General features: G+C 35.5%; 1 protein-coding gene across 1 annotated transcript in view; it reads left to right on the top strand.

Moving 5' to 3' along the window:
* Positions 1-18473, top strand: part of CTNNA2 (catenin alpha 2) — a 1514496-nt gene that overhangs the window by 1123148 nt on the left and 372875 nt on the right. The window contains 1 exon segment of the mRNA XM_074285480.1: positions 84-164. Within this exon segment, the coding sequence (XP_074141581.1) occupies positions 84-164 (81 nt within the window).

Raw genomic sequence — 18473 nt, 5'->3', positions numbered from 1 at the left:
TTAATTTCTCCCTCAATTTTTACACCTTGATTGCTTTCCTATTTTGTTTTCTAAACTGGAAATTATTTCTGTTTTCTTAATAGACTGGAAGGAAAGAAAAAGGAGATCCTCTAAACATTGCTATTGATAAGATGACCAAGAAAACAAGAGATCTAAGGAGACAGGTACTGTTTTTCCCCCTTATGTGCATGACAATTCCTGGTGATGCTGGGAATGTCCTTCTCTGGGGCAGCCAATACTAGTGACACAGTATTTGGCTATTCCAAGTACTGGCTGCACAGAAATAGAATGACATTCCTAAATGCTTGTTGATACCCAGGTTTCTAGTTGGGAGGGAAAGAAGGACTGTGATAATCCTTGCTTTTTTGGGACCACTGGGAGTTGGTCACCAAAGAGAAGGGATTATCCTTGGGTCTGAACTTTGATGATAATTCTTATTTATTCATCTATCTATCCATTTATTTTTATTCACTTGTCTATTTATCTGTCCATTCATTCATGTATTTATCTATTTTTTATTTTTTATTCTTTGAAATCAACAAAATTATTGCTAATAATTCCCTGCCTCCCCTCTCTAACATTACTTAACTTGCATCCAGGTACTTTCATGCTTTCTCCAAATTCTCCTATATTCCAATAGATAAATCAAAGACGACACTGATATCCACTCATTTTGTTGCAGGGAGAGGGGATGCCAGGGGAACACATGCTTTTATTGATTTAGGAATCATTGCTGAAGAAATTCTATTCAACAATTCTGGTCGACAAATACTTAGCAACCTATAATCTTCCTGAAGGCACTAAAAAGTTAAGTGTCACGTTTAGGGTCAGACAGCCAGTATGTGACAGAAGGACTTGCTCCAAGTATTCCAAGTCTGGGGCTAGCTCTCACTCCATGGTGTCATGCTGTATGGTGATGCAGTCTTGCTAAAATGTATCTGATGAACTAATTTTTACTAAAATAGCATTCACTGCAAATGATTTAATATTTGCTGTCCTAGGATATTTGCATTTTTAACAGTTTTACAACATTTTAATTCAAATGAATATATTTCCAGCGTAATAGAAACTGACTTCTAACTGGAGTCCCATGTGCTGACTTAGAATTTGAGTTTTGCTACGTATAATCTGTGTTTTTGGAGAAGTCATTTTATTTTTCTTGACTTCTGTTTGCTAATTTGTTAAAAAATATATCATAATATATTTTAAAATTTGGGATTTTTTAAACACTTAAATTTTATTGTCTGATTTGATTCTCACAATAACCCTATGGAATAGGTTCTATTATTATCATCCTCCTTTTTTAAACATGAGGAAACCCAGACTGAGAAAAGTTGAATTATTTGTCAGGGTTTTATAATTAGTAAGTATCTGAGGCAGGATATGAAATCCTGCATTCTGGACTCCAGTTTTCTATTCATTATAGTTTGGGCAGCTAGGAGCTAGAGCAGTAGCTCTGGAGTCAGGAAAACCTGAGTTTAGATATGGCCTCAAATATTTACTACCTATGTGAACCTGTGAAAGTCACTTAATCTTGCTTGCCTCAGTTTTTTTCATCTGTAAATGAGCTGGAGACGAAAATGGCAAACCACTCCAGTATCTTTGTCAAGAAAACACTAAATAGGTCACAGAGAGTCAAATACTAATGAAAAATGATTGAACAACAATAATGTACAACTGTAAATTTATTTATAAAACTACTCAGATTTTCTTTTTTTAATTTTTTTATTTTATTTAGAATTTTTTTCACAGTATATATGCATGAGTAAATTTTTTTTATAATATTATCCCTTGTATTCATTTTTCCAAATTATCCCCCCCTCCCTCCACTCCCTCCCCCTGATGACAGGCAATCCCATACATTTTACATATGTTACAATATAACCTAGATACAATATATGTGTGTAAATACCATTTTCTTGTTGCACATTAAGTATTAGATTCCAAAGGTATAAGTAACCTGGGTAGATAGACAGTAGTGCTAACAATTTACATTCACTTCCCAGTGTTCCTTCTCTGGGTGTAGTTATTTTTGTCCATCATTGATCAGCTGGAAGTGAGTTGGATCTTCTGTATGTTGAGGATATCCACTTCCATCAGAATACATCTTCATACAGCATTGAAGTGTACAGCGATCTTCTGGTTCTGTTCATTTCACTCAGCATCAGTTGATGTAAGTCTCTTCAAGCCTCTCTATATTCCTCCTGCTGGTCATTTCTTACAGAACAATAATATTCCATAATATTCATATACTATAATTTACCCAACCATTCTCCAATTGATGGACATCCATTCACTCAGATTTCCTTTTAATACCCCTCTGTGAGTGTTATTGGTCACTTATTTCAGATGGTAAAATCTTAGCTCAAAAAGATTATGAATTTCTGATGTCATATTGTAAGTATCATAGTTAAGATTAAAATTAGGTTAATTGATTTCAAATCCAATATTCCATACATGATATCATTTCTGACTTTAAAAGAAAGGATGTGACTAAATGATGTCTTGTATTCTATGTCTTCTATGAATCTCAAAATTTAATAGTATTGAGGTTGGAATAATTATCATTGGACATAGAAGTATTTTTGGAATCATATGATTTCACAGTCGGAAGCATCTATAATGATCATTAAGTCAACCCTATACTTCCAAAGGAATCTCTTCTATATTATTCCTGGTAAGTATTTGCATAGCCTCTACTTGAAGATCACCAGTGAAGGGAAACCTAAGATCTATTTTACTTTTAAATAACACAATTCTATGAAGATTTTCCTCACATCAAATAAGAATTAGCCATTTTCCATCTCAATGTTTGTCTCTGTCTGCTCCGCATTACAGCCCCATGACTCTTATAGGCTAGAGGATTTAATCTAAAGTCCATGGATTCTAAGAAGTCTGTGGATACATTTCATGGATGTGTGAACTTGTATGGGATAGAATCATAGCTTTATTTTGTTAATTTCTAACAGAAATGTGCCATTTTCTTTTGTTTTTAAAAGCATTATTCTTAATACTTCCTAGATGTGTGACCCTGGACAAGTCACTTATCCCCAGCCTCAGGAAAAAAATAAAAATAAAAACATTATTCTGAGGATTGATTAAAGGCTGCACTAGAATGCAATGAAATATATAACATACAAAAATTAAGAAGAGAACCAAATGTAAGATCTGCTTGTTCAACAGAATGTCCACGTTTTGAATAAATACACACTACACGTAACACCATTGAGTAGCACAACTGCTAAAAGTCAGTTAAACCACTCAAAGGAACTTTGCCTGAAATTAGGAAGAGATGGAGCTTAAATCCATCCAGAGACAGCTGTGATGATCTGTGTGATCCTGGACAAGTCACTTAACCTCCATCTGCTTCAGTTTCCTCAATAAACTGGGAAATATAATAGCATCTAAAACCCAGAGTTGTTGGGAGAATCACAATAAATATATATAAAGCTCCCATCACACATAGTAGTTACTTGATTAGTGCTTATTTCTTTTCTTCCTATCCCCAAATAGAGTCTTCTTTGATGGGGTCTTAAATCACTATGACAAAATTTTATAAGGCCCCGTGTTGTACAATTCTTTTAGGGAGGGGTTGGTGCAAAGATCAAATTAATTTGTCCCTAAAATCAAGGAATACATAGAATATGTATATATATATATATATATATAGATATATATATATATATATACACACACACACACACACACACACATATTTAAACAAACCAAGAATGGACTATTGAATATGGTCAGAAGTTTCTCAGAAAGCTATTCTCATCATAGACTAGTTCTTCCTGGAAATATAACCCTGAATCCAGGAAAAGTATTATTAGCTTCCAGAAAACAACTATTACTTGAGGAAGGGGATTCAGCTATATAAACCCATTATCATCTGCTTTCCTATGAGTTCTTATTTTAATAAAAAAAAACCAAAAAACAAAAAACAGACCGTCTAAAGTCATAACAGTTAGTTAACCTGTTTAACTAACTTCTTGTAAAATGTCTCCCTCCTTAAATATCCCATATTCTATATTGTCCCTACAACACTGCCATCAGAAAGGTCCCAAACAGCTCAAGTATAGTAGTTATCCAACACTAAAGTGCTAATATAATTGCAGTCCCTGTCCATGGTTCTGACAGTTTCTTTGATAAGTCCTAACACATACTGGGCAGATTGATTTACTTTCTAAAGAGGGAAGAGGTTCCCTCTGAATGATGCCCCCAAATCATAACATTTGTAACCTATTCTGCAACTTTTTATAGACAGTCCTAGACATTGCTTGTGGGTGGTCAAAATGACCTTTTTGAGGCCCTGCAAGATTTTTCTATCACCACAGAAATAGTACATTGTGATCAATAGATTGAATTTATTGAGAAAGGAAAGCAGGCTAAGTTATTTTATAAACATTTTCATAACCAAGTATTTTACTGAAATAGAAAAAGAAATACATAGAATTTTGCACTCCTACTGAGTTCTGGTTAATTGAGGTGCTATTTTGCCACATTAAAGAGAAAATTACAACGATTAAAGACTGTCATTTGGGACTGATGGGCACATTTCCTGGGTAGTAAATTAAATCCAATGTGGTGAGCAATGGCAGGCCAAAATACTCTGAGGAGTATTTTATTTGGGATTTTAAAATTGATTTGCAGCAAAATAATGAACTGCCAAATGTAACTATTATTTCTAATCTTAGAATTGCATGCACAGTATGCCCTGTGTCTGAGCTATTGTCACTGCTGTGAATCTGGAATTATACCATCCTGGAAACAAAAGATTCTGGCTTTGTGCTTGTCTGAGTACTGAGAGGTCCACATGGTCTAGGGATCACTTTGTGTGGACTTAGTACCTACCAGCTGTTCCTCCATGTTCACAACCAATGGCCTACCTGTTATACTATTTTAGGCACTACCTTTTTTTGTTGTTGTTGTTTCCATCAAAACTGGTTAACCACAGTCAATTATTTTGAATGTGTTAATCTCATTAATTAGTAAAATTAAAATATAGGACTTTGAAATATTCTTATGGATGTCTAATATCGAAAAAATTTTATAGCAAGTCTTTTTAGTAATATTGTGCCCATACCCACCAAAGACAGAGAAAAGCCCTGGACACAGAGTCAAAAGACCTTTTGTTCAAATTCTGACTCACTCATAACTTCTGTGATCTTGACCTAGTTTTTTTTTAATTCAATTTGCTCCTATGTATAATTATGACATTAGATTAATGTCTGTGGACCCTTTCCACCTTTATATCTATGATCTATATCTTTATCTATGACATATGATCAAAGAACAAAACCATTCTAGTAATGAAAACTAATTTAATCAAAACTTCAGTAAATGGCAGGGCCAACAATTGGACAATAACACCCATTGTGACAATGACTCAATTCTGTTGTTGAAGTCTTATAACAGCATGGAACCTTTAGACACTAAGAAGGCCCAATTTCTGATCTTTAACTGCACTAGGTATTTTGGGAAGAAGTCCTGTTTTTAAAACATGGGAGCCAGCAAGGTTTCCACATGCCTATCTTTGTTCCATCTGCCCCCTGTGTCCAATTCATTTGTCCTAGAATATTAATGAATAGAAATTCTGTGTACAGAATTTTCTCTGTAGGGAGAATGGATTTAGAAATCTGCAGGTGGTATTTCCAGAAGCTAACCCTGTCTATTCTGAGATCTAGACAATGACAGAATACATCAATCTGCAGAATGTTTGCCCTTGATTTTGGGGTAGCCTTTCTGTTCTAGGAGGTAGGGGAGTGAGGGGGTTATGCTTGCTGGGTCCTCCGAGTATCTATTTGTACCAGGGATGAAGGCATTGTATTGCTTAGAACATGATACTGATGCCTAAATCTCCATTCCAGACAATTCATGCTGCCCTGTTTCTTCTCAGATTCTCCTTTGAAAAAAAAAAGGAAAAGAAAAAAAAAGGTACTAATCTGTTTATTCATTGTCTGTCTCAAGACACTTTTTAGAAGCCTTCCAAGGCATTTAAATAAAATATATTCAAATCCATTTCCTTACACCTTTCTCTGATGGGGCCACTTATTTTTAGAATTCATTCTAACAAATGGCTTGTTTAAGAATTAATATCTTAAGTTTTATTTTCCCTTATAAGCACATAAATGCTTTGTGAATGTCAGTTAAAAATAATATGAAAAACAAGCAACTCCTACTTCATATTGTGGATTAGGGGATAGGGCTTGTATCCTATAGAGATGTTCTGGTGGGGTTGATGACATTTGGGACCCAGGGTCAGCCCACCAACCTATGATCAGAATTAAGGAGATCAAGTTAATATGAGAGAGCTGACAGAAAATAGAAAGGGAGATCAGAAAGGAGTTCAGAGTCGTGAAGTCGTGGGTAGAGCTGTAATCAGGTCAGGCCTACTGGAGCATTGTCCGGGATATTGACCTTCAGAGAATGCATTCTGCCCTCAATTGGGGACCCACTTCTTTCTCTGAGTGGTCCAAAGACTAGTGTCTATATTTTCCATGTGCTAGAACATTACTGCTTTGTCTGTCTAACAGCCAGTGTTCCATAACTATCCCATCCCGTGTCAGGTAAGTCTGTCTTCCCATTCCCAAACCTCTTCTTTGATCTATATGTGTCTCTAGTGAATAGATAACCTCCCTCTCAGAGTACAGATACAATAGTTGGATAGTCTTCTGCTGGACAGTTGAATAATTTTGTACTCTAGGCCCTTCTGCTTCCTAGTATCCTGAAGTCATTGGGTACACCTTCTTTTCCCCCTTGGGCTGCATATATGAATTCTTTATAATACTTTTAGGAATATTTAATCCTCATGATTTTTAGAATAGATTAGGAGAAAAACCATTTCAGGTCACCATTATAAAAAATGGTTAAACCTGACCCAACTGAAACTGGATCTTCTGTCCACTCTGTTAGTTTCACCAAGGGGCTGTGGCCCAACAACCTTGTGAGATAATGAGACACATAATTATCTGATTTATTTATTGAGCTATGTGGTGATCTTATGGAAGGAGTGCTAGATCTAAAGTCAGAAAGACAATTTCTTTCTGTTTCAGTGTCCTTATCTGTAAAGTAATGCGAGCATGAAGCATGATATTTGCAAATTGCTTTGGAAATCTTAAAGCACTATACAAATGGTAGCTATTACTAGACATTTTTTGGAAAATGTTAATTTTTATTTGTTGTTAAGCACATGGCTATGTATTAGTAATGTTTCCCCTCCCCTGTCCCACAGCTAGATTCTTAAAAAATTCAGTCCTGCTCACTGTACACAAAAACTTCTTTATATCTTTGCATTCTAAACTGAGTATCCATCTTAAATTTCTGGATTTCTCAAGTATATGACACGGACTATGGATCTCTCCCTCAATGTGTACTTTATTCTCCTCAACTGTAAAATAAAACAGTTGAACCAAATCTCGCTATGCCAGAATCTCTAATTGGAAGGGATTACAGAAGTCATCCACAATGTTCAGTCACTATCTCACTGCTCTCAAAAATGCCCAACAAATTATCATTCTGTTATTTACTGAAGACCGTCAGGATAAGGGAACACATATTTAAATGGTTATACTTATTAGGGAGACTTTTTTTTCCTCTTTGGGTTTTGGAGTTCTTCATTGGATAATGCTGAACCGGGAGGCAGGAAGATCTGAATTCAAATCCTACCTTAGATATTTGTTGCCTGAATGATTCTGGTGAAATCATTAAATTTCTATCATTTTCAGTCTTCTATTCTGCAAAACTGGTCCCAAACAGATGTTATAAGGATCAAATGAGATGACATGTATAAGATGCTCTGGAAAACTTCAAGTACTATACAAATGTTAATTATTAAATAAACAAATGAACTCATCCTTGGTGGTCAATATTTTAGTGATGAGATTCTCATACCCTAACTTTCTGCTTTTTGGATACAAGATGCACAGACTGTCATCAGGGATTTTCCCAATGTGTACCCATTTTGATAGAAACAGACAATTTTTAGGAAACCAATTTCAGATACTTCATTGCTTATAGATAAATGAAATTAATTTTTTCATTCCTTAAGTTATTTCCCATTATGTATATCATATGATACTCATACATCAGAAATCCCCATCTTCATCCCACCTCATGTCAAAAGAACTTGTTTGTCTTCTGTTCCTTTTTTATTTGTCAGACTAGGTGAAAAAAACAAACAAATGAACCATTGGAGATTTTGATAGAATGTCTTAATGTGTTTGTGGTCTTAGAGATTTGCATCTTATCAGAGATGCCTTCTGTGTCTTAATTCAATGAAATATCTCCAAAAGTGATGTTTTCAGACATCATAACTGGACAGAAGGGCTGATGTCTGAAGCATGTGAAATCCGGGTTTATTTCTCTAATCCTACCTCTTGGGCATTCATTTTATTTGGATAGGGGACCACCTTTCAGGCAAACAGGCTTTTAATTTCAACTCTGTCACTTTTTAGCTAAATGACCATAGACAAATTGTTTCTTCAGCTTCATTATTGGATATTTTTTAAAACTATAATATGAAAAAATAGTACTAGATGGTCTTGAAAATCCCTAAAAGTCGATCTAATGTATTGAGATTCTCTGATTTTGTGTTATATAGATAAGCTGTTTGGAAGATCCAGAGTAGAGATGGAGAGAATTTCACTCATATGGAGACTCTGGGCCTTTTTGCTCCCTTTTCCAAAAGTCAAGCCCTTTTCTCTTCCTAATGAATTGAAATACTCTTAAAAATGCAGTGTGACATGGTAGATAGAAAGTTGTTCTTGAAGTTAGGAAGGCTTGGTTCAAGTTTCCCTTGTGATACATTTAGGCTTCATGAATCTGGATAATTCCTTTAATCTTTCAATACTCTATTCCTTCTAATATTTTCTAACAGAAAAGACTATGATTTGAAGGAGTTTCATTTTGTAGGAGTTCCCTGTGTCAAGAAAATCAGAGTTCCAGTCCTAATCCTAGACTATGACTATTATGTTAATTTCCCTTTAGTTATTCACTGAACATGGCGTTCTTTCTCTCATCTCTGCACTTTTTCACAAGAAGTCCCTCATGTCTGGAATGCTTTCCTTTCTCACTTCTAGCTTGTTTGTAGCAGTTTTAGTTTTCCTCAACACCCAGAAGATTCCACATCATACAGGAGACCTTTCATGCTTCATATCCATTATTAGCATATTATTTTATTATATAATAACAGTAGCATATTATTATATTAGCATATTATCATGATCTTCCTTTTGAAATAACGATGCATCAGAGACAGATTATACCCAGGAGTCAAGAGGACTTGAATTCAAATATAGCCTCATTTATGAGTTATATGATCCTGAAAAAGTCACTTAAACCTGATTGCCACAAAGAGGAAAGAAAGAATGAAAGAAAGGAGGGAAGGAAGGAAGGAAGGAAGGAAGGAAGGAAGGAAGGAAGGAAGGAAGGAAGGAAGGAAGGAAGGAAGGAAGGAAGGAAGGAAGGAAAGAAGGAACGAAGGAAGGAAGGAAGGAAGGAAGGAAGGAAGGAAGAAAGAAAGAAAGAAAGAAAGAAAGAAAGAAAGAAAGAAAGAAAGAAAGAAAGAAAGAAAGAAAGAAAGAAAGAAAGAAAGAAAGAAAGAAAGAAAGAAAGAAAGAAAGAAAGAAAGAAAGAAAGAAAGAAAGAGGAGGGATGGAGGGAAGGAAGGAAGGAAGGAAAAGAAGGAAAGGAGGGAGAGAGGGAGAAAGAAAGAAAGAAAAAAATGAAAAAAAGAAAGGAAGGAAAAGAGGAAGATAAAAGATAAAGGAAGGAAAAAAAAGAAAAAAGAGAAAAAAAATAATTACATTCATTTTATGTTTTATACATATATATGTGTGTTTTTATGTATATACACATTATAACTCTGTAGAATTACAATTTTGGGGAGCTGGGCAAGGCAATTATTCATTGTATTTATATCTTTAGCATGTAGTACAATGTTTGGTACATAGTATGAGGCTTGATAAATGTTTTTTGGATTGAAATGAGTTGTCAGGACCCTGATGAAATTGTACTGATAATAGACAATCTATCTGATTGCTAGGATGCTTTAAAGAATTCAAGAGCTTTTGCTGAGTCTCAGTCTTGCCAAGTTAAATAGTCTCAAGAGCCATTTATCTGTTTGACTGAATTTATTTTTGTTGTGAAGTTCAGTCAGTTGGTCAATATTCATTTGTTACACGTCAGGCACTGTGCTAAGTGTTGGGGATACAAATAGAGGGAAAAACAGTTCTTGACATCAAGGAGATCAAAATTTAATGAATTTCAAGTGAGCTATGTGTTAAAGCTTACAATATTATGTAAGTTTATTGATGATGTTACTTTCTTCTTCCTCCTCCTTTCTTATCATTATCATCATCATCATCATCATCAGACATGATTAAAACTAGACAATCTACCTACTTTTTAGAATGTTAGGCTGGCAAATTTGATCTTTTTCCCAGTTCTATAATCTTAATAACCCTTTCTATTTGTCTCCCATATCTGGCCAACCATTTCATGTACATGAAAGAAACAATTATCCAAAAAAAAAAAAAAGTTTTACTGTTAGATAACCTCAAAATATGTGGCGATGGGATGAGTTTCTAAATTTTACAATAGGGCATTTTGGACTCTAGCATAAAAAGCTTATTTCAATTGTGTCCCTTTTTTTCTCTTGAAATGTATTTTTTCTCGATGTTTATCACCATGACATGGGCTTTTTATGGTGCTCTAAAGTGCTCCGGAGAAAATGGAGAGTGTTTTAATACCGCTGATTTACTCTTGCAGGTCCGCGGTAATTTCCTTACTGCCTAATTATAAGCCTTGGTTTAATTTACTCTACACATAATGTTTACTGATGCACATATGGTACCACATTTCAGAAAACTGTACCCAGAACAGGTATTCTTGTCAGGCCCAAGCATGGAAAATTTCCTGTTAATATGGGGAATCTTGCCCTCAGACTAGATAGCCGCTATATGCCATGTTGCTAAAATTGAGTCTGAAAAAGAGAATGTAATTACTTTTAACCACAACTCAATATAAGACCATATTTTCTTATATATTTTCTTGAAGAGGTTAATATTGATTAGAGAGTTATGTGCAAGGAGGGAAACGAAGCAACTTATTTTTCATCTACCATCCTGAAGAAAAGGGAAGAGAAAAGAGGACAGAAAGATATTCTAGACTGATTTGTCAAAAAAATCTCTTTGAAGAAAGATATTGATTCAGGAAATATGACATCATAGAATCTTTCAAGTGAAGGAGGTATTAGGCGCCATTTATGTAAGAAGTGTTTCCCTCTTTCCCTTCCTTCTCATGTCTGTTAAAATATATAAAGACAGCAACAAATGAAAACAATACTCTCCTGTCAAATGACATGGCCCAAATTGGTACTTGATAAGTGTTTATGGGGGAGGTTGGTGCATTAGAAAGAATACTAAATAATAGGCACAAGGACTGAGTTATAATCCTGACTATCATTATTCATATGTTTTCGGGTTAACCACTTAGTTCTCTGAACATCATTTTTTTTATTTTTAAAATGAAATCTTGATGTGGATGACTCCTAAGTTTCTTTCTATCATCAAGTCAATGATTTTACTTATGATCTAGGGAAGGACATGGAGTGAAAAGGAGTTGGCAAAAAAGGTGTTAGAGACAAGCTGTAGAAAACCAAGTGTAGAGAGAAGGGGAGCGCCCATTTATCTGCAATTGGAATAGTTTCTATCATTTCATCCCTTTCTGCTAAAGGCTTCAATTATCAGCATGATGACCTAATTTGGCCATTTGCCTCTGCCTTAGTAAGAAAGACTCTTATTATTTAACTATCTGTAATATAGACAAGAACTAGGTTACATAGAGAATAAAGCCGTATGAGCTTGGGAAAGTCACCTACCCCTGTTTGCCTCAGTTTCCTTATCTGTAAAATGATCTGGAGGAGGAAATGGTAAACCACTCAAGCATTTTTGCCAAGAAAACCTGAAATGGATCACAGAGAGTTAGATGTAACTGAAATTGCTCAATAATAACAACAAATACTCAAAAGTAGAGACCCTAAAAAGACATTGTGAACTGTGTTCCTTCTTTCCTAGGATACCGTATAGAGGGAGCTGTTTGCTTATGTTTTCAAGGGTTCCTTCTATGGAGACTGGTACTTGGGTTTGGATCCAGAAACCTGTCTTAATGGGATCCCAAAGAACAGCCCTGCCTTTGTGGTACTAGGAGGTACCTTGAAAAGTTAGTATCTATCAGTCATTTGGATTGAGAGACTTCTCCAGTGATGCAATTCTCCTTGCAATTGACCAAGTGCTTATTCCAATAATTTAGTCCAAACACATTCTCAATAGTAAAATCCTTTCTCCAACTTCCCTAAGAAAGGCTCATGCAGCCTTTCAATATTTACAGTGATGGAGAGTTATTTATTCAATTGGCATTGATTAAGCAACTGTTGTTTACAGTCATTTTCACTAGCCACTGGTGACTTAAAAGCCTTCAGAGCCTAGTAGACTGGATAACAGTGCATATGTATAATATATATTAGAACTTGATAAGTGCATGAGGATGATATAGAGGACCATGAAATTAGATGAATAGAATCATTTTCTGATGACATAAGGGCAACATGGAAGGCTTAGTGGGTGGAGGTGGCAATTAAACCATGTTTGGAAGGAAGGCTTAAGTATTAAGTATTTATTATTAAGTATTATGGTAAAGAGAGAAATCTAATCACAATAAAAGCCAAATAAAAACTTGCTGAAGTAGGTAAGTATAAGCAGGTGGTGAGTCATTTAGTCTCCCCAAAAGCAAAGACTATAATAGGAAAAGAAGCCTGGAAGAATTAGGTTAGAGGACCACAGCTCTGGAATAGAAAAGATAAGAAATTATCTATTCCAATACCAGATAATGATACTAAGGACAGGAAGTGGAGTTCTTTGCTTAAACTTTCAGTGATTGTATTTGGCAGAGCTGGGGTAGGCGATGAAACCAAGCCCTGTGGTCCTCAGTTAAACACTTTTGATGACACTTGTTCCCTTTAAGTATTTGTGAAAGGCTGTGAAGACCTGACTTATTCTATTTTATCCATGAAAAGAAAAGAGACAGAGACAGAGAGAGAGAGAGACAGAGAGAGACGGAGAGAGAGACAGAGAGAGACAGAGACAGACAGAGACAGAGACAGAGAGAATAGAGAAACAGAAACAGAGACAGAGACATATAGAGAGACAGAATTCGAAACTACAGAGACAGCTTAAGTCTTGTTGTAAAATGATGTGTTTCTGTTTGTATGTGTGTATGTGTGTGTATCAATGAGAAAAGATCTGATGACAATTTAATCATATTATGAGTTAATGGTATTTTAATTGAATGTTTACTTACATTTCAGATCACTTATTCCCTGTTGTCCTCTTTGATTCTATGACCAGGGTTTGAATCTACTCTGTTACTTGCCAGTTGTTGCCCTGGGCCAATTGTCACTTTTCTGGAACATAGCTTCCCTTACCTCTGTATGATCTCCTTTCCAGTTTTGAAGTCTATGATCTCTATATTCCCAAATGATGGAAGAGGATCACACAATTAAGTCTGAGATTATGAATGGGGGTGACGGGCTGTATGCTATGGTTTGTTAAAAAAAGACCAATGTTTCAGGGGATATGTATTCTCATATTTTCAAGCCGGTTTAATTGATCTTTTGTTCTCATATCACTTACATTTTCTGATATATGCCTTTCCCTTCCTCCTACTAAAGGAAAATCCTCTTTATCAAATAATAAAAAAGAGAGAAAGGAAAAGAAATTGAGTTGAACTACCCAAGATATGATCAAAAAGGTCTAACAATACATGCAGTCTTTCACACCTTTAAAGCCCCACTTATGGGGAAAAAAAAAAAAAAATGGGAAGGTTTGTGTTGAATCTCAAGTGCTAGTGGAACATATACATGAAGGTGGAAGTTTTAAATGAAAGCATGGAATCTATGGAAGCTACTCAAAGGACTTATATCCTATTGGGAAAAGTATATTTATTGTTTAGGCATTCAGTCATGTCCAACTCTTGATGAAACACCAGGTCTTTCTTTTTTCCTCTATTTCCCAAAGTCTGTTGAAGCTCATGTTCATTGCTTCCATGATACAATCTGGTTTATTTTTATCTACTGCTATCCTCTTTCTCTTTTACCTTCAGTCTTTCTCAGTATCAGGTGTTTTTTTTTTCCCCTAATGAGTTTCATCTTTACATTATTTGGCCATTCTGTGGCCAGAGAATTAAGTTTCAACTTCAGTATTTGATGTTTCAAAGAATATTTTTTTTTTTTTACAAATTATAACATACATCCATACTCTTATCTTCTCTCTCTCTCTCTCTCTCTCTCTCTCTCTCTCTCTCTCTCTCTCTCTCTCTCTCTCTCTCTCTCTCTCTCCCTCCCTCCCTCCCTCCCTCCCTGTCTCTCTGTCTCTCTCTCTGTCTCTCGCTCTCTCTGTGTCTCTCTCATACACACATACACATTTCTTGTAGTTGAATTCATTAGTTAGGATTAGAAAATAATTCTTTGTTCTTCTTGCTTTTCTTCTCTCTTCTTTCACTTTTCCTTTATTTTCCCCCTTCTCTTCTCACTTCACCAATTAATGAAAGAACTGATATTAGAATTTTCCTTGGGGAAGTTTTTCATCAGATTATGCATAATAGTAATCTAATAATAAGAGATAGATAAATGGGGCTAAACCATTTAATTCATGGCAATGACCAAACTCACGGCAGAATTCATTAAGACATTTTTATGAGCAGGGAGATTATCCATTTTCAATTTTTAATAGTTACAAGGACACTGTCAAGGTCTCTCTGAAGAACTCTGGGATCAAATGTGAGAAACACTGACACAGGACTGTCCCACATGATGTACCTGTATCAAAGAAGGCACTGTGCTCTATAAACAATGAAAAATCACAGTAGATCAAAAGAATCATGAGATGAGCCAGTTTAGAGTCATCTCCATCCTGCATGTTCCTATGGACATCTTATGTTTGATCTGCAGTAGAGCCTTCCAAGCTTGTATTGCTCTGATCAGCAACAGTTGGGTGCACTTTACCTTGACTACAGCAAAGCAATGTCACTTTGCTCCTCTTCCAAAATGAAAGATAACAACTAGGCAGCTGGTGGTGCAGTGAATGGGGTGCTGAGCCCAGAATCAGGCAGGTTTGCTTTCAGATATCGCCTCAGACATTTACTATTGGTTAGACTTCAATTTCCTAAAGTAGAAAATGAAGATCTTGTTATAAAAGCAACCATCTCACAGCGTTGGTGGGAGGATCAAGGGAGATATTTGTTCAGAATTTAGCATCATGTCTTGCATATAGTAGAAACGATATAAATTCTAGCTATTATTATTATCATTATTACACATAGTATATTAAAGTTTACAAAGTATTTTATAATTATAATTTTCATTTGGTAAATATGCGATATTTACCAATCTTGGTAAAGATGTGATAATACTTTACCATTTCCTTATTTACCTCATTTTACAGCTGAGGAACACTGAGACAAATGGTTCAATAACTTGCCTAATGTCACATAGCAAGAAAATGTCTGAAGCTCAATTTGAACTCATGAAGTTGAATCATCCTGATTCTAAACTCAGTATAAACACACACAAACACAATTTTTTTAGTCATCTTTTCTTCATCTTTCTTTGAAATCTCCTACGCTTGTTTGTTGGATAGTCCCAGAATTGAAGTATCATTCATATGCTTTTGATAATTGATTTCTAGTGTTAATCTGTATGTGTAATCACATATGCACAGACGTATGTGTTGTGGAGGGGGTGGGATATGGGGGGCAAACAGGAATATAATTAAGCACAGTGCCTGCAGATTAGGGGAATTTGACTAAAATGGCCAGTCAGTTCAGTAAAACAGGCAGACCAGATGTGCATTGAAGTCCCAGATTAAACAGGAGTAATTTGTTTTGTGGACTTCACTGAGAATTATAATTTTCATCTGAGCCCTGCTGACTTTCTGAAATCATTTTTGCAATGAATCAATCTACTCTTTTCTCTCTTATATATAGTTCATTGGTTTTTCCTGAGAATCCCGCTTTTGTCTCTATTTCTTCTAGCACACAGTAGGTATATTGATTAATTTGATTAACAGGATTTTCCTCAAGCGTTTCAGGCCCTGATACTCCTGTACCATGGAAGAAGAGCTTTATCTTAGACTAAGAGAATACATATCCTTGTATAGTCTGAACTCAACAAGTTCTAGGTTCATCTCCTGAAACAGTCTTCTCATCTCTGCTGTTTCCAAGTTGTTTGACTTTGAGCAAACCATTTCTCCTTTTTAGGCTTGCTTTATCTCCATTTCCATCTACTTCTCTATCTCTATTGCTGTTTCCATTTTTATCTTCATCTCTATCTCTAAACTTCATTTCTATCTATTTCTATTTTTGTCTCTCTATTTAAATATAGTTAAATATTAACATATATATTACACACATAAATACATATGTATATTTATACAACCTGAGTTTGTACAAGATAAGCCAATCATGCAATCAATAAACCCGTGTTAAATACATATTATGTGTGAGGAACTGTTCCAGATACTAGGTATGCAAGAAAAAAAAAATGACCACCAAGAGCTTACATTTTGTTGGGACTGTGGATCCTGATTCAACCATCCTGTCACCTACTAATGCCCCCACTCCATCATGGCCCCTGACTTACTTACAAATAACATGGCACAAGATGTTGGCATATCCAGTTTGTACCCTAATTCTATAATTTTCTACCCTGCAACCTAATTCTGAGAATTGGATTAACCACAATATCCTGGGTTTAATGGAAAAACAAAAATGACTTCAGATGTGCTCAAAAGCTATAGAAAAAGTAATATTTTCAATCAGTGTTAGATAACCCCATGCTACTCCTCTCCATTCCTCCCTATCTCATGCTATATTCTCCTTGAATGATGTGACTCTATTAGAGTGGGAGAGCCACCTCCACTGGTGAATTCAATGAAGTTTACATTGATTTAAAATTTCCAATCCAGTTACCTGGTTATTTTTGTCTCTTGCAGAGCAGATGACATATATAAATTTTTTTTTAAATCAAAATATAAGGTACTTTGAAGGGAGAAGTTCTAGCATTAGGGAGAGGGGGTGGGACCTATAAAGTAAGGCAGAGCAAAATTTTGAAGGAAAATGGAGATTTCAAGAGGCAAAGATGAATAAAGACTGCTTTTCACTTGTGACAGCCTGTGCAATGTCCTGGAGGCTAGAAATTGAGTGATATATATATATAAGGAACCTCAGAATACATGAACAGGAGTCATAGATACAGCAGTGGATAGATGAATTTTCTCTAAGATATCTTCCTGCCCTCATTCTCTCTCATGGAAAATTCTGCTTCTCCTAAGCTGAAGCTCCATTGTAGAGAGAATCTGGAAGAGCGAGGATGAAATAGTGTCTCCAGGTGAATAGGGGTTTGCTAAAGGTGGCTCGCTCACATTTGAATGAGGCAACAAATGGGCATTTTCAGGTACACTGACAACCTAAGTTGATGAATAATGATCTGACCTTGGGGACAAAAAAAACTGGGGTTCATGAACTACTCCTGACAAATCTGGCTACATGGGTGATTGCGAGCAAGTTATTTTACAGGTGACTTGCCAGTCTACATCCATTGAGGCAACAGCCAAGCACAGTTCCTTACACCAGTTAAAGCATATGAGTATTTTGCAAATAAGCAAGAGAGAAAGAAAAAGGAGAGGGGAAAAGGAAGAGGGGCAAAGAAGGAGTAAGGGAGACATAGAGACAAAGACAGAGACAAACAGGCAGAGACAGAGAGAAACAGAGACACAGAGAGACAGAGATAGATAGAGACAGAAAGATAGAGAGAGACAGAGAGACAGAAAGAGACAGACAGAGAAAAGGCAGGAAGAAACAAAGAAAAAGTAAAAATAAATAACACTTGTTACTTCAAGAGAATTATGCCCAAAGTGGCCATTTATTTATTGATGTGTAGATCTCTGTGTAGGCACTGTAATCACACAAACACATCCCACTTTGTTCCTGAACTTGTGGGTGTAGAAATATCCTAATAGCTAATAACAATAGACAACATTTAGTAATGCTTTGCTTTGAAAAGCCTCTTACATATCTATGTTATCTTATTTTATCCTCACAACAACTTTTTGAGGTAGATGCTATTATTATCACCTGTTTTACAGATGGGGATACTGAGGCAGCGAAAGGTTAAAATGACTTGTCCAGGGTTACACAGCAGAGGGTTTGAAGCAGTGTTTAAATGCAGGTTTTTCTGAATTTTAAGTTCAGTAAAGTACACTGTCTCACATAGTTACCTCTTTCAATATTTTAGCATAGGGTTCTTAACCAATTGTTTGCATATGCCATGGACCCCCTATGATTTTTAAATGAAGTACCTGCTCAAAATAATATTTAAATCAATAATAATAAATGCAATTGAATTATAATGTAAACCA

Source organism: Sminthopsis crassicaudata, chromosome 2, assembly GCF_048593235.1.
Source record: "Sminthopsis crassicaudata isolate SCR6 chromosome 2, ASM4859323v1, whole genome shotgun sequence".
Lineage (NCBI taxonomy): Eukaryota > Metazoa > Chordata > Mammalia > Dasyuromorphia > Dasyuridae > Sminthopsis > Sminthopsis crassicaudata.
Note: the sequence above shows the minus strand (reverse complement) of the source record. Positions and strands in the feature narration are given on the sequence as shown.